General features: G+C 27.6%; 3 protein-coding genes across 3 annotated transcripts; all 3 read left to right on the forward strand.

Annotated features, from left to right (window-relative positions):
- Positions 1-2,835: 2,835 nt before the first annotated feature.
- Positions 2,836-9,260, forward strand: LOC123264843 (trypsin-like). The gene is made up of 6 exons (XM_044728361.1): positions 2,836-3,193; positions 3,351-3,543; positions 5,718-5,880; positions 6,080-6,190; positions 8,687-8,836; positions 8,919-9,260. The coding sequence occupies exons 1-6, from the start codon at positions 3,133-3,135 to the stop codon at positions 9,198-9,200; spliced, it is 960 nt and encodes a 319-aa protein (XP_044584296.1). The 5' UTR covers positions 2,836-3,132; the 3' UTR covers positions 9,201-9,260.
- A 4,008-nt stretch (positions 9,261-13,268) lies between these two features.
- On the forward strand, positions 13,269-14,073 carry LOC123264855. Its single transcript, XM_044728375.1, has one exon. It carries the CDS (start codon positions 13,360-13,362, stop codon positions 13,996-13,998), a length of 639 nt encoding a protein of 212 aa, XP_044584310.1. The 5' UTR covers positions 13,269-13,359; the 3' UTR covers positions 13,999-14,073.
- A 2,572-nt stretch (positions 14,074-16,645) lies between these two features.
- Positions 16,646-17,533, forward strand: LOC123264851. The gene has a single exon (XM_044728372.1). It carries the CDS (start codon positions 16,730-16,732, stop codon positions 17,426-17,428), a length of 699 nt encoding a protein of 232 aa, XP_044584307.1. The 5' UTR covers positions 16,646-16,729; the 3' UTR covers positions 17,429-17,533.
- The last annotated feature ends 8,734 nt before the right edge of the window (positions 17,534-26,267 follow it).

The raw sequence follows: 26,267 nt of genomic DNA on the forward strand, positions 1-26,267 counted from the left end.
TTTTTGGATCATCAACAGACTCGATAGAGTCTGGGCGCCAAGTTCCGTTCTCAAGCCAGACTACCGAGTGTGTATATACCGTAAGCAGAACGGTTTTTTGAGGTTACAAATTTTTTTTCAAATTTATTTTGATTTTTTTTTTATATGATATTTTACAATAGTAGTTCATGCTTTTTATTACGCGTATTACTTGATTATTATCAATTATCTTTATAATATCTATTTAAAATTACTAAAAATAATCAGCACAAACTATAGCGACCCAGATTTTTAGATTTTAACTTTTTTCTTATGTAAAAAGCGGACGGCCAGAGACTAAATAATATAAGAATGCATGCTAATCTTATAATAGATGGGAAACTACAGTGAAAAAAAGATATTTGACAGCTTGCAATTACACACGCCAGGCGGCGCAAGAATAACTTTTACATGAACTATAGCTTAAAGGGGATAGTTTGCCACCGGAAATGTATTAAATTAAAATTGTCAATTTTGATTATAATTACAAAAAATACTGAAATCCGAGCAAAAAACAGTTTCACTGTAAAAAAAATCGCGCCAAGTCCACGTTCATAAGACTATTAAGAAAAAAAATTTTATTTCTTTACAAAACGATAAAAAATAAAAAATTAAAATATTCATGTTACCGAAATGGTTGTATATGTTAATCGGAAATTAAAAAATTTTTTGTAAATTTAAAAATTAAAAGAAACCAATTTTGGAACGTACTTGGTGTGCATTATTGTGTACTTTAATTTTTTTTTAAAAGTCCTAGTAGATAGATTTTAGGAATTTTATAAAAAGTGAAATATTTTGTAACCACGCACACTAAATACGTTCCAAAATTGTTTCTTTTAATTTTTAAATTTACAAAAAAATTTTTTTTAATTTCCGAAAATCATATACAACCATATCGGTATCTTGGATTTTTTAATTTTTTATTTTATATCTTTTTGTAAAGAAATAAAATTTTTTTTTCTTAATAGTCTTATGAACGTGGACTTGGCGCGATTTTTTTTTACAGTGAAACTGTTTTTTGCTCGGATTTTTTATTCATTTTACGGAAAAAAATTGAGCGATTAATATAAAATTTAATAAAAATAAATTTAGCCGACATTTCTGATTTTTTTATTTTGCTTAATTTATTAAATTATAACTAAAAATTATTTTTAAAAAATTGCACTTATAATTTTTGAACTTTTTTACAATTGAAAAAATTTTTTTTTTAATTTTTTGCAATAATTTTTTTAATAAAAAAAATTATAAAAATTTTTACATGTCGGCTAACTTTATTTTCAATAAAATTTATGATAAAAGTAAAGGGTAAGTACTTCTTGAGAATTATAATAAACAGTTGTAAGGATTTAATTTTGTAAATAATTAAAGTTAACTATAAAATTGATGACTGTTAACTGTTTGTATAAAAAAATTTTTTTATAAAGAAAATACATAATAATTTTTGATGGAAATTAAATTAGCCGACATTTAAAAATTTTTATAATTTGTTTTATTGAAAAATTATTTTTAAAAAAATTAAAAAAAAAAATTTCACATACAGAAAGTTTGAAAAATTACACATGCAATTTTTGAAAAATATTATTTTAGTCTTAATTTAATTAATAAAAAAATTAAAAATTGTTGAATGTCGGCTAACTTTAATATCATTAATTTAGCAGATATTTGATAATTTTAAGAATTATTTTAACATGAAAATTAAGTTAGCCGACATTTAAAAATTTTTATAATTTTTTTTGACTAAAAAAATTATTGCAAAATAATAAAAAAAAAAATTTCATTTGTAAAAAACTTGAAAAACTCTAAGTGCAATTTTTAAAAAATATTTTTCAGTTCTAATTTGATAATTCAAAAAAATTAAAAATGTCGGCTAACAAGTGTTATTTTTTTGCCAAATAAATTATAGTTAAAAAAAAAATTGGCGTAGAAATTTTAAAAAATAAAAAATGCAATTTTTTAAAAATAATTTTTTAGGAAAAATACATTTGTTAAAAAAAATTAAAAAATGGTTAAATGACTGCTAATTTTAATATCATCAATTTTTGTCTTTTTGCAAGTAAATAATTTTTTATTAATTTTTTAGATATGATAATAATTTCAAAAATTTTTTTATACTAATAAATTATTGTGAAAAAATTCCATATGTAGAAATTTTAAAAAACTAAGCGCAATTTTTTAAAAATATTTTTTTTTTAGTTAAAAATTTATTTATAAACAAAAATGGTCAGATATTTACTGATTTTAGTATCATAAGTATTAAATAATTTTTTTAACTAATAATTTAATAACAGTGAAAAATAATTAATTTTATAACATTAAAGTTAGCCGACGTTTTTAATTTTTTTCATTTATTAAACTAGAATTAAAAATTTTTTTCTTTTAAAATGCTCATGATCATAAATTTAGCAGATATTTAATAATTTTTAGAATTTTTCTTAACAAATAAATTATGGCAAAAAAAAAATATAAAACAAATTGACATGTAGAAGTTTTTAAAAAATAAAAATGTCATTTTTTTAAAATAATTTTTTCGAGCTAATTTTTTTGTTAAAAAAAATAAAAAAATTTTCTAGTGACTGCTAACTTTAATGTCATAAATTGCACTTATAGTTTTTCAAGTTTTGTACAAATGAAAATTTATTTTTAAATAACTTTTTCAATAAAAAAAAATTCTAAAAATTTTTAGATGTCGGCTAACTAAATTTTCATAATAATTTTACTATTTTTAATCATCGATCTGATAATAATAATTAATAATTAAACACCCCAACTTTTTTTAATAAAATTGATTTGACAAAATGTCAATAAAAATTATTTGACGTTTTTAATGTGACTAGCTATAAATATTATATCGAATATTACTGAGATAAATTGCTAAAATCCGAGGAAGTAACCCGATAAAAATGAGATTTGGAATTTCCACATCAATGCTAGATAATTGATAACACAACAAAGATAATCCTTTAGTTTCGATAACAAATCTGTAGTACTTTATATTGTAAATTTACAATGTATCGGTTGTCATCGAGTCAGTGTGAAATGTTATGTTGATATGATTGACAGCAACTTTTTTCTATTAAATTTTACTTTTATTACTCATAATTATATTAAAAAAAAATGTACTTGAGTACTTGGTGTTTGTTGATTATTTTATGCAGCGGATCGTCTCATGTTAGTGGTAAGTACAATTATGATTGCTTTATTACATTCTTCATTTTTTTAATTTTTGTTAAGTAACCTCAAATGTGACATTAGTAAAATTTCAGCTTAAATCCTTTTTTGCTTAAATTAAATACTTAATTGCATGATTTATTAATTAATTTTTTTTTATTTAGGAGCCCAAAAAATCGCTGTATTGAACAGAAACGCCAGATGGACAGGAAGAATAGTAAACGGTGAAAAAGCGACGTATGCACAATTTCCGTTCATAGCTTCTCTGCAGAAAAGGTGGACTATAGTACAACATTTTTGCGGGGCGACTATTATCACTGATAGATGGGTTTTAACTGCTGCTCATTGTGTAGTAAGGTAAAATTGCTTTATTTACTAAAAAAAAAAAAAAAAAAAAAAAAAAAAGTTTGGAAAATCCAAAAATGCACGCCTCATAACGCTCATTCATTTTTTAAGAAAAAAATAATTTATTTAATTGATTAAAAAAAAAATAATAATAATTAAGCAATTTCTTACCGAGTATTTTTTATTTTTACACGCTTTTTTACACCCTTTTTATCAACAGACTCGATAGAGTCTGGCGCCAAGTTCCGTTCTCAAGCCAGACTACCGAGTGTATATATACCGGAAGCAGAACGGTTTTTTGAGGTTAAAAATTTTTTTTCAAATTTATTTTGATTTTTTTTTTATATGATATTTTATAATAGTAGTTCATGCTTTTTATTACGCGTATTACTTGATTATTATCAATTATCTTTATAATTTCTATTTAAAATTATTAAAAATAATCAGCACAAACTATAGCGACCCAGATTTTTAGATTTTAACTTTTTTCTTATGTAAAAAGCGGACGGCCAGAGACTAAATAATATAAGAATGCATGCTAATCTTATAATAGATGGGAAATTACAGTGAAAAAAAGATATTTGACAGCTTGCAATTACACACGCCAGGCGGCGCAAGAATAACTTTTACATGAACTATAGCTTAAAGGGGATAGTTTGCCACCGGAAATGTATTAAATTAAAATTGTCAATTTTTATTATAATTACAAAAAATACTGAAATCCGAACAAAAACAGTTTCACTGTAAAAAAATCGCGCCAAGTCTACGTTCATAAGACTATTAAGAAAAAAAAAATTTTATTTCTTTATAAAAAGATATAAAATAAAAAATTAAAAAATCCAAGATACCGATATGGTTGTATATGATTTTCGGAAATTAAAAAAAATTTTTTTGTAAATTTAAAAATTAAAAGAAACCAATTTTGGAACGTACTTGGTGTGCATTATTGTGTACTTTAATTTTTTTTAAAAGTCCTAGTAGATAGATTTTAGGAATTTTATAAAAAGTGAAATATTTTGTAACCACGCACACTAAATACGTTCCAAAATTGTTTCTTTTAATTTTTAAATTTACAACAAAATTTTGTTTAATTTCCGAAAATCATATACAACCATATCGGTTACTTGGATTTTTTAATTTTTTATTTTATATCTTTTTGTAAAGAAATAAAATTTTTTTTTCTTTATAGTCTTATGAACGTGGACTTGGCGTGATTTTTTTACAGTGAAACTGTTTTTGTTCGGATATTAGCTTCACTTGTATGTTTGTTCGCTTTTTTTCCTAATAAAGATGGGGGAGTAATGTCTCCGACAAACAACAAAGATAAAAACCAATTTTTGATATTAAAAAATTAATTTAATTAAAACTATGAGGTAAATCGTTATTAAAATTTGATAGAATATGTGTAAAACATTGTTCTATCTATTGGAAAGTTTTTTTTATTGGGTCAAGTTGGCCGATTTTTTATAAATCCTCCATTTCCGGAGTTATTGAACAAGGACACTCATAAGAGATCGTATATTTTTGCAAAACTTTAATTAATTATATTTCTTAAACGGTGTGGTAAAAAAATCTGATTTTTTTTCTATAGATGTATTAAATCATAATCTTTCGAATGAATATAAAAAAGTAGGGGGTTAAGTTAAAGTCATTTGGCACCCAAACTACCTTAACAAATTTTCGAATACCGAAGAGAATTTTTTAATTTAACAAAACAAATAATAGTTTAAAAAAACTAAAAAAACACATTTTTATGAATAAACCAAACTAAAAAGTAAAATATAAATAATAGTTTAAAAAAGCAAAAAAACACGCTTTTTATAGAAAACTAAACTAAAAAATAGAAAATGAATTTTAATAAATATAAAATAATAATAGTGTAAATAAGAAAAAAATGTTTTATTTTAAAAAAAGCGTGGGGTACTTTTTAAGATATTATCGAATTGATAATCCTTCTTCTCATATCTGTCAATGAAATATTTATAACTTTTGACACCATGCACCTCACGCTTTTTTCTTATTTACACTATTATTAATTTATATTCATTAAAATTTATTTTTTAGTTTAGTTTTCTATAAAAAGCGTGTTTTTTAGTTTTTTTAAACATAGCTTCGCGCTATGAGGCGTGTAAAAAAATTATTAATGCAATTTTTGTGTATACTGACTATTAAATTTTATAATTTAGAGATAAAACACTTGTGCCACAATGGGGACTCGTTGTTGTTGCAGGTGAAACTAACATATACACATATCATTCATATCACCGGCAAATTCGGAATGCTGACCAGCTTGTTGTCAATCCACGGTTTGATATGAAAAGTCTTGCCAATGACATCGCTTTAATATCTGTAATTATTAGTTATTTAATATTCACAATTAATTATCATCAACAGTGATTATTTTTAATACATGTGTGAAGAAAAACCCAATAGACATAATTTTAACAACATTAATTTTAGTCTACTGGATTTTTCTTCTCGAAGTGTACTAGACAATATTTAAACTAATCTGTAACTTACAATTAAATCAATAATTAAATTCTTTTAGCTACAAGCCCCGTTTGTATTTTCAACATCCTTACAGCCGATTCCACTGTCAAAGTCCACGCCATCAGCAGGAACAAACTGTACTGTCGCAGGTTGGGGACACCTTTCAGAGGTAATTTTAACATTAAGGGGACCGGTAGTCTAGCGGCCTAAAATTTAAGCTATTTTAAAAAATTTTATTTCTATATGGGCGATTCTCTGTAAGGACATCTTAAATCTGTACAAAATTGTCCGACCAAATTATTTTTGATTTTATTAAAAAAAAAATTAACAAGAGCTACAAAACTATCAGCTTAATCATAATAAATAATAAGCCGAATTAATTTTTGCTTTTTCGATATTTGTGTGTCTTTTGCCATATAACATGACAGGGGACTGCTTGCCAGGTGACTGTTTTTTTTTTTTATCAAATTGAGAAAAATCAAGCAAACTATTTCAATGCATTCAACTTTTCAAGTTCTCAATGAATGTTTACATTAATTAGAATAATATTAAGACTTATGGATCCAATTTTATAAATAAATTATAAATAAAAATAGCTGCCAGGGGACTGAGTTTTGAAGTGGCCCAAACACATAATTCCCGAACAAACGGTGTTTTGGCACTAAATAAAATGCCGATAAAGCGCTAACAGCCCTATGGTTATTAACTCAAGGCTAGTTAGATCCTTATAAACCTTACAAAAGGTAAAATAATACGCTGGATTTTTTTTTTGGCTTTGAACTTCTAGCAGGGGACTGATCTTAAAATGCCAGGGACAAACTTTGGTTTAATGAATTTAATGAAACAAATTAATTTTCGGTACTTTTTATTGAAGAAGATTGTTAGTTAACTAATTAAGTTTCTAAACATTATGAACCAAATTATATATTATTGACGAATAACTTAAAATTTAATCTTAAAGTTTTAATTTTGGGAATGGGACAGCCCAGGGGACTGTTATTTCGGTGGTTTACGAATTTATAGCAAAAAAACCAAAATTTATTTCATTTTAGTTTTCAATGCTCCAAATAGGAATGTTTTTTTACTTTCTTAATAAATTTTTTTTAGTAACAAAATAACAATTATTCTAATGAAAAAATGCTTGGGACACCAAAAAACATCCTTACAAAGAATCACCCATATAAAGATATAGTAATGACTCATGCTTTCTAACTTTTTTACACTTCTATTACTTATCAGCTACACAAAAATGAAAATCAAAACAAAAAAAAAATTTTTTTTAAATTAGAAAAATGGCGCTGCAGTCCCCCTCTCAAAAAAAAAAATGGACCTGACTGTTTTAAGGAAGTACGAGCGCTAGGCAGGGGTGGGGATAGGTATCCACTCTAGCGCGGTAAGGGGAAAGCAGTAACCATATGATTTTTCTCAATATATAGATATACATTTAACATTGGCTAATGGCGGGATTTATTTTCTTTTAATTAATACACTTTAATTAGTCGGGCAAGTGTTAATTTTTTTTGAATTAAATTTATCACTAATATATTTACTTTCATCCATAAGTTTTTTAAAAATATTCACCGACAGTTTTACGAGAAAAATACAGAAATGTATCAATGTTTGGAGGTTACCCCATAAGACCAATGTTAAATTGCTCAACTTTAAAGTTAATTATTTATTTAAATAATCGGGCAATCTCCTTCAAATTTTCAGAATTTGTTAAGACATATTTAAACTTCATATTAAAAATCAAGCCTTTTATCAAAAGTTGTCTTGGCGCTCGTACTTCTTAATTAGTATAAATATAGTTATCGTCGCAACTAGAATGAAAAAAAAAAATATTTGACAAAATGGCGCGTAGTTAAAAGTATTTTCTGAAAAGAGTTTCAGATTCGTACTTTTAACTACACGCCATTTTGTCAAATATTTTTTTTTTTTTTTTTTCATTCTAATTCCAACGATAACTATATTTATACTAATTAAAAATCAGTCATTTTTTTTATTCCAGATCAGAGGGAGAGATCAATCAACACGCACCAGTCAGGTCCATTTTTTTTTTTAGAGGGGACTTCAGCGCCATTTTTCTAATTTAAAAAAAAATTTTTTTTTGTTTTGATTTTCATTTTTGTGTAGTTGATAAGTAATAGAATAAGTGTAAAAAAATTTGAAAGCATTAGTCATTACTTTCACATAGAAATAAATTTTTTAAAATAGCTCAAATTTTAGGCCGCTAGACCACCGGGCCCCCTTAAGAGGTTACACGCACTTAGAAGGCTAAAAAAAAATTTTTTTTAATCATTTTTTCTGAAGAAATTTTTTCAGTGATTGATATGAATAAATCTTTTTAATTACATTAAATTATTTATATAAATATAGAATATTTTTCGGAACTGTTAATCCTTGGATTAATTATTGAGAAATATAGTTAAGAAAATTGTGTAAAAATTAGAGACTTATTGGTTCAATAATTTTCGAGAATTTTTAAATTATTTATTCGATTAACATTTAATTTTTTACGTGTATAATTAATATGTATGAAATATATACATTATAAAACTGAAAGAAAAAAAAATGGAATTTTTAATAATTAAAAGTGCGTATAACCTTTTAATTAATAAAAAAGAAGACTAAATTTTTGAACCAGCTAACTGAATAATATTTTAAGAATAACAGAAGCTCCGTCCACGAATTAATGTACGTGCATTTACCGATAATTAGTTATGACTTCTGTGGTAAACTACTGTGGGGGATCGTAAACATGCATCCAAGCATAATTTGCGCTGGATACATAGAAGGAGGAAAAGACGCGTGTCAGGTAATTGATTAATTATCAGTTATTGTAAATAATAAAGTAATTATAAGATTTTATCAACAAGTTTTGCACTTATATTTATCAGGGTGATTCCGGAGGACCGCTTGTATGCGGAGATCTGTTGGTTGGAATCGTATCAGGTGGAAGAGGATGCGCAAGACCGAAATTGCCCGGTTTTTATACCAATGTTGCGTATTATAGAAGGTGGATTGACCAAGTATTGAGGAGTAATGGGAAAAACCACTCGTATAATGGCTTCCATAGACATCCAGCTAGTGCCTTGGCTGCTAGTATTAGTGCTTGCCTCGTTTACATTTTATCTTGTCCATTAGTCATTGTATATCTGCAGGATATTATTAAAATATAATAATTTATAATCATAAAAAATTTTTTACAATTTATTTATTGTTGGGACGAATGGTAGCCCTATATTAAATAAAGTATTTTACATCCCTACTTATTATAATTATAATTTAATAATTAATAATTAATGATAATATTAATAATTAATTACTAATAATACTAGCAATCTTGCAGTCACTATGTGACTGTCGTGACTTGTGAACTATAAATAAATAAAATTTTGCTTTATTAAATAATAAAATTTGTTAAATTGCACTGTAATTTCTTAAATATTGACGTTTTTAAAGATATAAGCTCATCCTGATGTTACACTCATCAAGAGCTTTCATTTGAGTACCCACATGCATTTTTGATATATTTTTCATATATACATATATATTATATACAATACATAATAGCCATAATTTATAGCTAAATTTTTCAATAAAGACAAATTTGGGGACTGGGAACATAAAGGATAAAGGGGGGAGGGGGGACCTTACTTAGTAGGAATTTTTCGGTAACCGAAAAAATAATTCAGAAAGCCCAGACCGGGACTCGAACCCGGATCGTTTGGTTACGCGCCAAAGGCTCTACCAGTTTTTTTTTTTTTTTTTTTTTTTTTTTTTTTTTTTTATTTAAGCGTTTATTTATTTAAATCATTGATACATAGATATAAACATAATACACAGGTGTAAACGTAAGACCTGTTACTTAAAATAAATTGTCTACCTGGCCCATACGGGCTCTCATAGAGGATAACATAAATGGTATTTCTTAATACCTGATAAGCCTCAGGGGCTGTACATAGTGAAGTAAATAATATAGTTTTTCTTATTCTTATTATGTTAAATACATAAAGTGTTAATACATGATTTATACTAGTTAGCCTAAAAAAGAAACTTGATTTTCATAAAAAAGGCTTACGTTATTAGAATAGTACATGAGAGACATTAAATCAACAACAATTAAAATTAAAAAATATAACATAATAATAGAATAGAACAAGAAGACAAAAAGAAAGAGGAAGCTATTAAAAGAGAACAGCAAAACAATTAAAGAAAAAGAACTTGTGATTAGGTGAGCCACCAATACTCTTTGAGGGAATGAGGTTTATTTGTTGTATCTTTGAGGGGTATTGAGGTGCAGTATTTCAGGTCTAAGAATGATAATGCTTTTGGGTCATAAGTAATAGCTTTTGTGTTGGGACCTCTTTTGACGTGGTATATTAGGGGTATACTGTTTGAGTCTTGTATGTAGCCCAGACTGTCCAAGTAAGTGAATATTTCGGGAGGAGTGAATCCCGACTTCATTGCTATTTGAAAATATGATAGTTGTGGGTAAAATGGACCAGATATTAAGCTGTTTATTGTGGAGGAGGAGGCACTAGCAAAGTGATTGCGGCATAGACGTATGATATGGTTGTCGATACGCTCTATTTTAGCTAAGTTTAAGAGTGTGAGGTTACTATAGTATTTGGTGTAATTTGAGTCAGGTGTCTTGTACATGTTCAGACAAGCTCTCAGACATTGTCTTTCAAATTTTCTCAGCTTTTCCATTTCAATAGGTGGGATGTTAAACCATATAGTAGTAGTAGTAATAATTTATTGTTTCAAAATACATCCAGTATTTGTACAATCGGAGTAGAATATTATATGAACATAAATAAATTAAGGCAAACGCCCAAATAAAGTCAGTCTAAAATTAATAAAAACATTTCAATCTAAAATTAATAAAAACATTTCAAATGTTAAACCATATAGGACAACCATATGTGATTATTGGTCTAATCAAGAGTTGGTAACACAAAATTTTTACTCTTTTATTCAGAAATTTAGAATAGAATAATCTAGACAGGCTTTTAAATTGTTTCTTTGCTTTGGTAATTTGTGTGTCTATGTGTGAGTAGAAGTTTAGTTTATTGTCTAGGTAAATACCCAGGTATTTTACTACGTCTTTATGAAGGACTAGTTTGTTTGAGTTTTTGTTTTCTTGATGGCTCTACCAGTTTAGCTATCCGAGACATTGTCCGTAACTACCATTCAGTCACCTAATAAGACCTGCCGAGTAATAAACACCACCGTCCATCTATTATTGTTAAATGTATTGTTCTATTATATATATATATATATATATATATATATATATATATATATAGCAGTAGGAAGTATATATATATATATATATATATATATATATATATATATATATATATATATATATATATAATGTGTATTTTAAAGATATAAGCTCATCCCGATGTTTTACTCATCAAGAGCTTTCATTTAAGTACCCACATGACATTTTTTATATATTTTATATATATGGTATTTGTGAAATATATAAATATATAAAATATATGAAAAATTGATGTGGGTACTTAAATAAAAGGTCTTGATGAGTGTAATATCGGGGCGAGCTTATATCTTTAAAAATATCATCAGTTGACAAAATACAATGTAATTTCTTAATTATTGACATTTTTTAAGATATAAACTCATTTTGATGTTACACTAATTGAGACCTTTCATTTAAGTACCCACATGACATTTTTCATATATTTTATATATGGTATTTGTTAAATATATAAATATATAAAATATATAAAAAATTGATGTGGGTACTCAAATGAAAGGTCTTAATGAGTGTAAGGTCGGGGAGAGCTTATATCTTTAAAAATATCATCAGTTGACAAAATACAATGTAATTTCTTAATGATTGACATTTTTTAATCTCCCAATCTCTCGATATAAAATTAAGATGAAATATATGTGAAGCTAATTTATTCGTAATGTGATCGGTAAAATATATCATAAGCATGAAAATATATATGGGTGATTCTCTGTAAGGATGCTTTTCGCTGTCCCAGGCACTTTTTTATTAGAAAAATTGTTATTTTGTTATTAAAAAAAATTTATTACGAAAATAAAAAAACATTTCTATTTGGAGCATTGAAAACTAAAATAAAATCAATTTTGGTTTTTTTGGTACAAATTCGTAAACCACCGAAATAACAGTCCCCTGGGCTGTCCCATTCCCAAAATTAAAACTTTAAGATTAAATTTTAAGTTATTCGTCAATAATATATAATTTGGTTCATAATGTTTAGAAACTTAATTAGTTAACTAACAATCTTCTTCAATAAAAAGTACCGAAAATTAATTTGTTTCATTAAATTCATTAAACCAAAGTTTGTCCCTGGCATTTTAAGATCAGTCCCCTGCTAGAAGTTCAAAGCCAAAAAAAAAAATCCAGCGTATTATTTTACCTTTTGTAAGGTTTATAAGGATCTAACTAGCCTTGAGTTAATAACCATAGGGCTGTTAGCGCTTTATCGGCATTTTATTTAGTGCCAAAACACCGTTTGTTCGGGAATTATGTGTCTGGACCACTTCAAAACTCAGTCCCCTGGCAGCTATTTTTATTTATAATTTATTTATAAAATTGGATCCATAAGTCTTAATATTATTCTAATTAATGTAAATATTCATTGAGAACTTGAAAAGTTGAATGCATTGAAATAGTTTGCTTGATTTTTCTCAATTTGATAAAAAAAAAACAGTCACCTGGCAAGCAGTCTCCTGTCATGTTATATGGCAAAAGACACACAAATATCGAAAAAGCAAAAATTAATTCGGCTTTTTATTTATTATGATTAAGCTGATAGTTTTGTAGCCCTTGTTAATTTTTTTTCTAATAAAATCAAAAATAATTTGGTCGGACAATTTTGTACAGATTTAAGACGTCCTTACAGAGAATCACCCATATATAGATTCCATACTAACATTCAGACGCGCGTTTATTAAATCTAGTTTTATATAAAAAATAATTAAGCTTCTGAAAGAGCAATAAGGTCCTGAGCATTATAAAACACAGCGAAAAATCATCTCAAGCAATTGTATAGCCGATAAAAGCAGTAATATAATTTAATCGTAGGTTGTCATCGAGGAATAAATTTAATAATGTCACTTGGTTCGACATTAATTGATTTATTGCAAGAATTATTCATTAATAATAGATAAGCTTGTGTAATAAAATAACCATAGAGTGACTCAACTATCAATCTGATGTAAAAAAAAATTTTTATTTATTTATGCTTTTTATTAGAACAAGAATTATCTTTGATAATATTAAAAATCAAGTACATTAAATTTAATAATTGATAAATTACTCTTTTATCAGACATGCAATTCTTCACCAATCCTTTCCAAGGACTAGTTGTCGTTCAAAAAGATACATGCTCTCCGGTAACTGTTATTGATGACATCGGTTATCAATATCTTAAAGATAAAAACTGCGTTTCTTTGTACCACGGATCTAAACAACGCGACTACTATCAGCTTCCCGGTGAATTGATTAAAGCTTCTGAAGTAGAAAATGTTGAGGTCAAATTCTTGAGCGCTAAAAAATTGAGAGAAAGAAACAGAGACGCTGCAGAAGGAGATGATATTCTCGCCTTTGATGACCGCGAATCAAGCAGTTTAAATGAGACAATGGATCATTCTCAACAAAATGAAGTAAGTTCTGCTTATAATCTTGCGGAATCAGTTGCATCATCAGAAACATTCGATTCTCAATCTTCTTCACCTTCAGAAGTTCCTAGTTCTTTTATGGATGTAGAAACTCCGGCTAAAAATATATTTAAAGTTCCATCTAATAAAGTTCATTCGAGTGCTAAAGACTATAACAATTATAAGGTCAATAGAAGTGATGCGTCTTCTGAAGAGTTTGATAATAGAACAATATATTCAGATTCAGATTTGTCTTATAGTACAACATCTCCATCAGTTGTTAATTCCAAAAATAAGAAGAAATATTTATAATTATTTAATGGAAACATTAGTGAGATATATTTGAATATAAATTTATAAAATTGAATAATTGAAAAATTTTTTTTTCTTAAATAAACGGTTACTAGCAATTTTAAATTACTGTGTCACTACCGGAAATTAAAAAAAAAGGCCATTCGGCAGCCGAAATGGAAGTAGATTTCATAATGAATAGAAAAAAAAAAAAACTAATGCAACAGCAAATTTCATAATTGGCATAGCAAATTAGGATGTAATTTTGAGATTACACATATGATATAGTACTCAAATTGAAGCTTATTTAAAGAGCTTTCAGATGCAATTGACAGAGATTCAATAAGTTATTCCATTCAAAAGTTATTCGAGTAAGAAAGTGAAGAAAAATAAATTTTTAAGATTTTGAAAATTTTGAAATCCCAGCATTTCTAAATTACTTGACCAATTAAGCTCATCCTCGAACTTAACTTCGGTATTTATCTGTAGACTAAGTATGTTGAGTTTGGTGGAGATAAGTGGCTAATTATAGACACTATCGTCCTGACAAGTCGCGTTATATCCCATCTATTCATACATGTATAAAGTTTTGAACTATATGCATCTTTTGAATTCTCTTGACGAGCTGAGTCGAAATATAGCAAAATTTTTCAAAAGTTCCGTCATGAGGACCAATGCAATAGTTAGATTTCTATGAAATTTACTAATTATAGTTTGTTAAATATTCTAATATTATTAATCATAAGATTTGTTGTCAATATTTTGATTAAAAATGTGACTTTCAGCAAACAATTTATGTTAGAATTAATCTAAAAACTTAATATATTCAATTAATTACCGCCGATGTATGAAAATTGTATAAAAAGGTGTATGAAAACGTGAAAATTCATAAATTCAGGTCAATAGCTTTCTTACGGTAACAAATTTAACTGCAGTGGAAACTCTATTTAATGAAAAACTCGATATAACGTAGAAAATACCAAAATTTGTTTGGTTTACATTATTGTTTCTATATTTAAACACTCTATAAAGCGTCACAGACACTCTTTGTAACGAACTAATCCGCTTAATTTTAAACGCAGTAATCGATTTAAAATCATAAATATTTCTAGAAAATATTATAAACGCGACAATTATTATTACAAATATAAATAATGCTGTGAAGCGGGAAAGAATAGGAGTTACGGTAATTATTACGTGAAGCGTTCCACATTCACGTAACAGGATATTGGTAGGAAAGGATTGAGAAAGGAATGTGGAGAGGATCATCTTAATGTGAGTTTATAGAATATGCGAGAAAAAATTATTAGATAGCTCGGACTGGGATTCGAACCCAGAACCTTCCGAAGACATGTCGGCTACTCTACCATTTGAGCTATCCGGTCTATACTAAATTTCCTTTCGCTTATTCTATATACATTAAGCCACACCGTCCATCTTACGGTAAGCATTTTTACAAATATAAATAATGCTGTGAAGCGGGAAAGAATAGGAGTTACGGTAATTATTACGTGAAGCGTTCACGTAATAAAATGTGAGTCTTGGGGGTGGCAGAGATAGCCGGACGGCACATGTCTGATTTGGGCGATCACCCATGCTAAGCAGCGTTGAGCGCGGTTAGCATTTGGATGGGTGACCGCTTAGTCAACGTTGGCTAGCGCGAAGGATCTCTGCACACTAGGAGAGGGGCCTAATGCTCCAGTAGTCGATAAAGAAGTTTTTTATCTCTGTGGTTTTCCCATGTTACTCCCAATTAGCACAAGCGAAACGAAGTTCACGTAAACCTACGGCCAGAATTTGACGTAAAGTTTACGCTAACAATAGAGCAACAGTTATACTTATAACAGTTGACGTGAAGTTAACGTTAACTTTCTGCAACTTCGCGTTAACTTTGAGCGAACCTTTCGGAAAATTCCGGCAATAGATTTACGCTAACTTGATGCGTAAGTTAAAGTCAAGTTCTGGGAAACTGTTGCAAATGCAGAGGTTGACGCGAAGTTAACGTAAAGTTGACGTAAACCATTGAACATCAACTTAGTTGATGGTCAACCTGTGCTAACTGGGCTGTTCCAATAGCCTAGAGGTGAGGATCAGTGCAAATGCGGTACAGAAGGCACAAGTCGGTCCACAGCCGCAATATAGAGGGGAGATGTTGATGAATCCCCAAATAGAGTGGGGATATCAGCCTTGTTAAAACCAGAAAACAGTATATAAGTAAAATTCATAATAAATAAAATATAAACCGGCTCTTGTAATTACCAAAGCAAATGTATATTACTATACACACATAATGTCATTTGATTTCTATGCTTCTCGTTTACATTCTTACAGCCTTAGTTGCTTTCGAACCTTCAATAGAGAAAAATTCTTCAGGCAGAAATTGACGGGAAGTTTGTTAAAAAGTTTATTATTATGAAAAGTTAATTATTATTATAATTAGTTGAAAAGGCTAAAATTTGAAGATATAAAAATCCAATTTTGTCACATAAATATATTTGTCGCAAAATTTACTTTATTCTCTTGATTATGACACTTGGATTAATAAATAGAATAAATAAAAAATGATTATATATAACGCATGATTGAGTAATAATAATAAGTAAGTATTTAAAATAGTTAAAAAAATTTTTTCATAAATTTTAACGATTTATTAGATGAGAAATATTGATCATAATATTGATTAAAAAATTGCAGCAATAAAAAATATTAAACTTTCATAAAATTATTAATTAAATTTGAGCTTATATTAGACATGGAGTTCTTTGCAAATCCTTTCCAAGGGCTAATTGTAGCCGACACAAGACCAGGTCAACCAACCAAAATAATTCGTGACTATGTAAATCTTAAAGGTAATGTCGCAAAATCATACGACTGTTTTCAGCAACGCGATTACGTGCAGCTTCCCGGTAGATTGATACAATCTTCTAAGATTGGTAGAGAAGCATTTGAATTTATGAGCCCTGAAAAGTCTGCTTCACCGTCCGTTCAAATGACTTCAAATGTTGAACGTGATCCTAAAGCCGGACTGAGACAAGCAAGAGTTAGAGTAGACTCCTTTAATGATCGGTCACCATCGGTAGTAGATTCGGATGACAGTATCTCATTGAGTACACTTCAATCATCCAACGTGTCCATGGAAGTAGACCAAGTTCAGAAAGGTCCATCGGTGATGGCTTCGAATGATTCACAGTCAGTAGCAACAAGTAACACTAATTTCAAATCTTCCGAAGCCGATGCTCTTTCTTCTGCACCTTCCTCCTTCTATAACGTCAATCTTGATGATAATGAAAGTGTCGTCAGTAGCGATCATAATGATAGAAGCAACGCGATGTCTGATCCTTCTGCTGTTGATAAAAAAACAGTCGCGACAAGCTTTGAAAAAACTAGTGCCGGGTCTCCATTTTCAGATAACAGTAAGAAAAATTATCGAAAATATATGCCTAATCATTAAATTTCAAATTAAAAGGGGGGGGGGGAGTATATATAATATAATATAATATAATACAATATATAACAATTATAACAATTGAATGATTAAACATTAAACATTTTTTTTGGTTTACTGGAATATTAAAAATAAATACAATGTATTAATAAATAACAATATTAGTTGAGATTTTTGGAACGAAATATTGCCATGCTTATACAAAGCTCAAAGATAGATAAATATATTAATTTCTTTATCTATTATTAGCTGTTACTCGCCAGCTACGCTGGACGCTTTATAGAATTGCATTTTTAGATTTAGACTCGAAATTTAATTAGAGTATTGTTTTGACTTGCACAGATTCCAAATTCTATCGAATTGGCATGTACACGGAAAAAACGAGATTTAACTGGTTTCCATGTTGGACGGAACCTAGTTCCATCTATAGTGAAAAAAAATTACAAATGTTTACTACTTCTATGTAGATTGTAGTAGGTACAGTTTTAGTTCATTTCAGTTCAATCCGAGATGGGGCTCAGAGCCATCTGAGATTTATTTGTCTCAGATGGTTGTCAGTACCACGGGCATGCTCGTCAGTCCCATCTTACATAGAAGTGGCGTCCATTTGGAATTTAACTAGAATCTATCTTTAGATAGTACCTATTTTTACATTATCATTTTCAAGTGTATTTTGCAATCAAATATATATGAATAATAAGTATATTATAATGAATAATACAGATTATAATTTTATTCCAAATCAAAAAACTAATCCTTAATAAGTTTAAAAAAAAAATAAATTAAAAAAAATAATTTTTAATTTAAAATTCAAAAATTAAAAAAATAATTTTTTATTCTAGTGAAGCGGGAAAGAATAGGAGCTACGGTAATTATTACGTGAAGCGCTCCATATTCACGTAACAGGATATTGGTAAGAAAGGATTGAGAAAAGGAATGTGGAGAGGATCATCTTATTGTGAGTTTATAGAATATGCGAGAAAAAATTATTAGATAGCTCGGACTGGGATTCGAACCCAGAACCTTCCGAAGACATGTCGGCTACTCTACCATTTGAGCTATCCGGTCTATACTATTAATTATTTGCGTATTGCTATATTGCAATTTCAATAATTGGGTCTCTATATTGAGACCCACAATTTAATTATAATAAGTTATAATAGACAAGCATTATAAATATTCTGCATGGTATAAGAATTATTCCCATTGGTTCAGTAGTTTTTGCAGTATAACCGGACAAAAAAACCGGCTCTCCATTTATTAGTATTTTTTGAAATCATCAAGATGTTCTAATTAAAAATCGAAATTTCCGAGTTTTGTTCTATATTGCGGTTCAAATTAAACGATATTCGAAATGTCATTAGTAATGTTGAAAGTATTATTACTTGTCGAAAGTTATTACCTTGTTGAAAGTTCTGTTTATCAGAATAAATACAATTGAACTGCTGATGGAAGAAGTTCAAGCTGAAAATAATAAAAAAGAAGAAATGCTCTATAAATTAATAGCAAATTTGGAATCAGGTCATTTATCTTTAATTAATTTTAGCTTTTATTTAATTATTACTGTAAAAAGTATCATATGATATAATAGTTTGCTACTTAAAAAAATACTTTTTTGTAAACGTCGCATTAGTTTGTACATGGAAAATTTATATTTGTATGCTTGAAATGGAAAGCACATATCTTTTTATATTCGAAACCTTTTGAAAAACTAAAAGTCCATTGAAATATCAATTAAAAGTGCATTGAAAAATATTCATGGCATTTAGTAGCGTGTGAAGAATATAGAACGCATAATTCTTTTACTGAAAATTTTTTAGGAAGCTATTTCACATTGAAAAATCAGCAATATTTAAATATGACCTTTTAAAAAATTTTTTATACACTTACTTGACTGCTTAAATTATTTTCTAAAAATAATCTTTACAATTTTAGGATAAGAATTTTTTCATACTTGAAAACATAATATTTTTCTATCCTAACAACTACGTATTTCCTTTTTGATAGATTGTTTTTCGGGAAAATCAAATATGTGCATAATAATTGATATTTTTTCTTTCCTAGGTATATAAACGTGGACGTCCGGATCTTGTTATAGCGTAAAACGTGAGTTGAAATAAAAAATCACGAATACAAACAACAATAAACCTTGGGAAACTCTGATTGTTTAATATTTTTCATGAGTTTACAACAATTTTAACAAATGTTCGAGGTAAATTCTACAACTTTACCAGAAAATTTTTTTTTCCATGAATATAGTTTAGAAAATGATTATTATTTTTGTGTATATTTAATCCTGAATTATAAATTCTTTAATTTTTTCTTAATTATTTTCCACACTGATAGAAGGATTCATTAACTATTAGTAATTTAATTTATTTGAAGATAATTATTTAATTTATTAAATTTTAATAAATATTTTTTAACATTCAATAAATATTTATTTGGAATCAAAGTACATTTATTAATAGTTAACAAATATTTATTAACAGTTAATAAATATTTTGTTGAGTGAATTTGTTTCGCTTGCAATGTCATATGATATGAAGATTGCTTATAAACAAAAATCATCTTTATAAATCATTTACATTAATTATATAAAAAAAAATTGCTATTTTTGTTTTTTATTTTAAATAAATATTCATTAAGGTAGTACTTCCGCGACAATCCAGATAAAAAATTTTGGCTCACTATCCATGTTATACATATCGACAGAGCTAAGGTTGTAAGTTAAGATTTTTTAATGTTACTGTACTCGTCGACTACTATATTCTCTATACATATACACACACACTACGGTTTCAGTGACTAGCGGCTGTTTTTCGTACCCCCTCTTCTAAAAATAATCCTCTAAAAGTGAAATTTATTTTAATTAAAATAATTTTCATTTTTTTTTTTTAATTGTTCGAAATATATTCTTCAATCTACAAGTTTTTCGATAAAGTCGTGAAATTCCTTCGATAGAAAAAATGAAAAATACTGTCATTTTCCCACGCTTCTCCTATATTACATGTACAAAAATGTTATTTTCAATTGCAATTATCTCAAGTTAGGTACGGTAAATCGTTTTCAAATTTTAACAGCATATGTATTAGGGTGTTTCAATTTTAGGGGACTTTTTTTTTTCAACGAAAAAACAGGCTGAAAACTTGCATGAAGGTGAGAACAGAAGCCTGTTCAAAGCGGAGCTCTTAATATTAATATTTAGAGGTGTCTGTCCCTAATTTTTCATTTCCCATTTAAATAACATAGGAAAAAAAATTCTTTTTGCACGCCTCATAGCGCGAAGCGCGTGAGGTTGTGCTTTATACTCGACTCGTCAAGGTCAAGCAATTTTGTGATCTTTAAATGTCTCTATCACAACCATATTACACTTATACAATAATATAAGTAGATGTACACGGAGAAAACACTTAAATTAAACCATCTTTTACTTTCTAAAATCATTTCATGTAGCTATTTTGAAAAAAATAACGTTTTGAAAAAAATTTTACGTGGACGTCCGGATGTCACCCCATTTTGGATGTACACAGTAAAAAAATTTTCGTAAAATTTAACATAAAATTTTGTGTAAATGATTTTTTTACATAAAATTTATGTTAATTCTACATAAACTGTTTGTATTGATCAATCCATCCATTTTTTAACACACTCAAGTGTTAATTCAAAGTAAAACTACACTTTTTTAATGTTACTGGCCAACCAACACAAAATTTATGTTAAAGAATACTCCCATTCGGTTAGTAGTATAAATAACACTTTTTAAATGTCAATTCAACATAAAGGCTGTGTTGATGTCTTCTATAGTAACATAAATAATATGTTGAATTTACACAAATTATGACGCCGTTCCGCTTTATTTTGCGCGGGATCTCGGGAGTACGAGCTCAGTCACGTATGCCACACAAGATATTTAGACATTTGAATGTGATAGCCTCAACGTCATTTTAATTTGGTGAATTTTGATTTGTGTCATTTACGTGAAATACTTAAATGCAGCGTAAAAAAAATTATTTTCCATTAATATATAATTAACGAGTTTATTAATAATTAATAATTAGAAATTAATACATCATTAATTCTAATCATCTATTGCCACTGACTTGTAATAAAGTAGCAACTATTGATTAAAATTAATTAATCACTATTTAAAAATTTGAATTCTTTATTAAGTTCTTTAACTCTGTATTTATGGAAAACAATTTATTTTTTATTCAGAAATTAAAATCTATTTAAATATATATTTAAATTATTAATAAAACTCACATATTTGACAGCTGATCTGAGTAACACAAATAAAATGTTAAAATCAACACTTTATTTGTGTTACGGATAACATTTAAGTGTGTAGAAATCCGAGAATCAGCCGATGAAAGTTTTAACATATTTTTGTGTTACTTTTAACACATAATTATGTTGATTTTATCAATACAAACAGTATGTGTAGAATTAACATAAATTTTGTGTGAAAAAATCATCTACACAAAGTTTTATGTTAAATTTTACGAAAATTTTTTTACTGTGTACCAATGATTACTCCCGAACAAATTGATATTTCAAGACCGGACCTTTTTTATTAGTTTACGAATGCGATGAACTGGGTCCGTATTTCATATCAGTAGCCTAGTTTACGTATTTTTTTTTTAAATTGAATTTTTATTAAAATTTATTACGATATAACCGTACAAAGACAAACGAATTTTTCTTATTTGTCACGTGAAAACTATGGCGCCACTTGATAAAGCTAGATTTTTTAGACTGCATGCGCATATAACAAGAAAAAAGGGCGCTGATATTTAAAAAAATAAAAATACTCTGTAAGAAATTACTTAATTATAATTTTCTTTTTTTTTATCAGTTACACAATTTATTTTTTCTTAAAAAATGAATGAGCGTTATGAGGCGTGCACTTTTGGATTTTCCAAACTTTTTTTTGTTTATTTTTATAGCTCGGCATACGCACCTCATATAAATAAGTCCATAGCATATTCTTGTAGAGAATTCAACGATCTACAAAAAAGGTCTCTTACTCTTTTATCATAAAGACAGCCGTTCTAAAGTTATTCAGACGTAAACTTCTAAATGTATAAAATTTTGATTATTCAAGTATTAAACTGATACAAATTAATTTATTACTGTCTTAAAAATTATTTTTATATGTAAAATTGGTTCTGATGCGCTAAAATTTTCATAAAGCTAAAAAAAAAATTACTCATGTATCAAATTTTTTTCTTCTTTATTTCATTTACTGTAAGAAAATCATGACCCGAGTTTAATGAATTAAACTTTTAAAAAGTTTCACGGAATTATCAATTTATTACTCTACACGGAGGGAAAGATATGTTTGGAAAATCAGAAAAGTGCACGTCTTATAACGCTCATTTATCACAAAAAAATCTGGAAAACGGTTGACCCTAAAGGCCATCCCTGCAACTTCCGCTAATTCCATATCTAAGCGCTTAAAATTGCACTTATGAGGTTTTTGAGCTCTTCAAGTCAAAAGTCTGATAAAAGTTTCGATTATTCGTTAATTCATTCAAGAGTTATTGCACTTCGAAAGTTAAAAAAATAGTGTTCTTTGAAAAATAGTGTTTTTTTTTCGTTGAAAAAAAAAGTCACCTAAAATTGAAACACCCTAATATGTATTATGTATTTAATAACTTATATTCATAGTTTCGAGGATTTCTTAAAATATTGCTTTCATAAACGTACTACCTTAAATCCTATGATGTTAAAAAATCATTTATTAAATGATCAGTTAAAATCAGTTAAATGATCAGTTAAAATCAGTTAATAAAGCTTATGAAATATAAACAAATCCTTCTATCAGTGCAGCAAACTATGAGCGCGTTAATTCTTTCAGTCACAGTGTTGAAAAATGGGGCAGCAAAAATAGTTAGAAAATGATTTATTAATCACAAAAAAATTCAGGACATCAACACCCCATCAGTTTCCTAAAATAAATCAACACAAAAACCTTGAATTGCAAAAAAAAACCGTTTTGTATTTGTCATTTCTCAATACATAACGCTATAGGTATTATAATGCAACGGAAGGTTTTTACGAGAATAAGCTTGTTGCTTTTTGAACATCTGGCGCCGACAACAAAAGCATCACTGGGATATCTGACATCCGAAACTCCATTAGCCTCACAGATATTGTCACTTATAATCTTGGTTGAATGTACTCTATAACTATTTCCCCTATCTCCCAAGTTACACACTTTATAGATATCATCAGAATTTTTCATATAAATTGTGCAACATCTATTGTGAGATTGCAATTACCAAAACTCTTATCTGCACGGTTCTGGGTTATAAGATATGACAGTCTGATGGTAACAGTCGATTCCGAAATTGGAATCAGAACCCACTTTAGGTGTAGTCTGGGTGATACACCAATACCAATTCCAATTCCAATAGCAATAGTTATGCTGATGTTTATTTCTTCATTTACATCCAAGTATGTCTACGTCTGCACAATGTCAATGACATCCCCGTCTACGACCATCACATTGCATTTCAACTACTCGCAATTTCGTTCTGCTTAATATTCATAGAGACGAATGAATTCGTAGTATCGACTGTCAAATATGCCAGACAAGACCACTCAACTTTAACGTGATGTAAGCGCGAAAATTTATAAAAAGCTTTCTAAATTTTTTATTTCAAATAAATTATCATCATTATTATCTGTATAATTGAGAGAATAAAGAAAATTTTATTTTCAGGATATTTATATGATAAAATTGGGTTTTATAATTAAAATTATTTATTTATTTAAATTTTATAGTTCAATATTTATTAATAATTTTATGTATTAATATGTATGTATTAACAGTACTTATTAACAGCAATGTATTAACAGTACTTAATTTTATATATTAATATGTATGTATTAACAGTACTTATGTGAAGTAAAACTTTATATATAAAATTTTTGCCATTCGGCTTCGCGCCTTGGCATTTAAAATTAATAAATAAATAAATGAAAAACCCAACAGCTCAAGCCATTAACAGGATTAATAATTACAATGGTTAATATACAAAAATTTTATAATGTCCCGAGTCGAAATCTCCAACGTTATTCCAACGTCTCGAACGTGATTCCAACGTTTCCAACGTTACAAGCGTTCCTGATTTTTTTTAATTTTCAATTTTCTTAGTGGGAAGTTAAAAATATTAAATGAAGGAATTCCACTTTGAAAAAATTTGGAAGGGATCGGGTTCAAAGATGGTCGATTTGGAGTGAAAAGATCACTATACATTATATATATTTTTTGTCTTTCATGTCTATATATATTTTTATTTATTTGTAAAGTTCAAAACATTGAATTAACGCTTGTAACGTTGGAAACGTTGGAATAACGTTGGAGATTTTGACTCGGGGTATTACAAGATGACTTATAAGTAGTACAGTAATTTTATAGTTAAATTGCTAAATGAAAAGACTATTGATGTGTTAGCAATTGCAATCCAAGAAAATGATTGTAATTATTAAAAATAAAAAGAAAAAAAAATAATACTAATAATTATAACAATTATCACAATTGCACTTACTAAACGCCATTTAGTTGCTAATTTAGCATAGTTTGAAAGATGTTGATTTAAATTTGTGCTTTTTAAAAGTTTTATATGATTTTTATCTATAGTTAATTTATTATGATAAGTTTTCGGAGTAGTTTTAAATAGATTCTAATTTCAAACTAGATCGAATTTATTTATTTTATTTTGAACACGCAAATTTGGTAGTATGTCAAATATTATTCCAGGTAATTAAGAACAAAAGCGAAATTTTGTGATGGACATATTTTTATCATAAAGTGGGTTTCTATAGTTAAATTTGATACCATCAGAAAGGTTGTTATCCGAAATGGTTTCTTTTCACGGTTTGATATTTTTTTAGTGATAGTCAATTTATCTTTTAAATAAGTAAGAGAATAAAGAAAATTTTTTGAAAGGCACATTTTTATTTTAAACGGAATTTTATAGTTAAATTTGATATTAACAGAAAGGTCTTGACGTGAATTTGTGCATTTCCACGATTTTATATATTTTTTGGTGATTGTCAATTTTTTATGTCGTGTTTTTGGAAGAATTTTGAATAGTTTATTGATTTAATAATTTTGTTCATTACATTTTCCACTATAAATTATTGATAATCGATCCTGTTATAATAATATTATTTTTTTTAATTATTAAAAAAAAAAACCCCAATTAAGGTAAAAGCCCCAATTATTGACGCTATAAGAGACAAAGTTATGATTTCATTTTTTTTAAGCAATCAAATATAAATATCGATGAATTTTGTTTGTGGTAATGTCTTCAGTAATGTTTTAACTAATCAATTTCTTTTTTTAAAATGATAATCAGTGATATTTACTAATTAATTTTAAATAATTAAATATATGATCTGGATACACCAATTATTGACGGGTTAAAAAACTGATTGATCTAATTATTGACGTACCGTAACCCCAATTATTGACGCCCCTACTGCACATGCGTCGAATCATTTGGTTATATTGTTATTTATCAAAAACTTGATATAAAGTAATCAATATTATTATAGTTAATTAATAATAATTTCTATGAATAAATAATTATTATGAAAAATATAACAATTTATTTAAAAACTTATTTAACACTAAAACACGCCGAGTTATTTGACAGTTAAAAGCCTTGAATATAATCGCGTATATAACGTATTTTATACTTAAAAAAAAAGGCGTCATAGCGCTGTCGACTGGCTGTCAATATGGGATTCACCATAAAAATTATGAACTAGTTATTGACTCCCATTATTTAAATATCATAAAGCATACAATTAATTTCGATTATTTAAT

The sequence above is a fragment of the Cotesia glomerata genome, linkage group LG5 (genome assembly GCF_020080835.1).
Source record: "Cotesia glomerata isolate CgM1 linkage group LG5, MPM_Cglom_v2.3, whole genome shotgun sequence".
Lineage (NCBI taxonomy): Eukaryota > Metazoa > Arthropoda > Insecta > Hymenoptera > Braconidae > Cotesia > Cotesia glomerata.

Bases quoted from the DNA above. Each gene is read 5' to 3' on its own strand.
- LOC123264843 (XM_044728361.1), top strand. From the start codon at position 3,133: ATGTACTTGAGTACTTGGTGTTTGTTGATTATTTTATGCAGCGGATCG. The intron at 6,191-8,686 runs GTAATTTTAACA...TAATATTTTAAG, and splicing joins GTTGGGGACACCTTTCAGAG to AATAACAGAAGCTCCGTCCA. The intron at 8,837-8,918 runs GTAATTGATTAA...TATATTTATCAG, and splicing joins GAGGAAAAGACGCGTGTCAG to GGTGATTCCGGAGGACCGCT.
- LOC123264855 (XM_044728375.1), top strand. From the start codon at position 13,360: ATGCAATTCTTCACCAATCCTTTCCAAGGACTAGTTGTCGTTCAAAAA.
- LOC123264851 (XM_044728372.1), top strand. From the start codon at position 16,730: ATGGAGTTCTTTGCAAATCCTTTCCAAGGGCTAATTGTAGCCGACACA.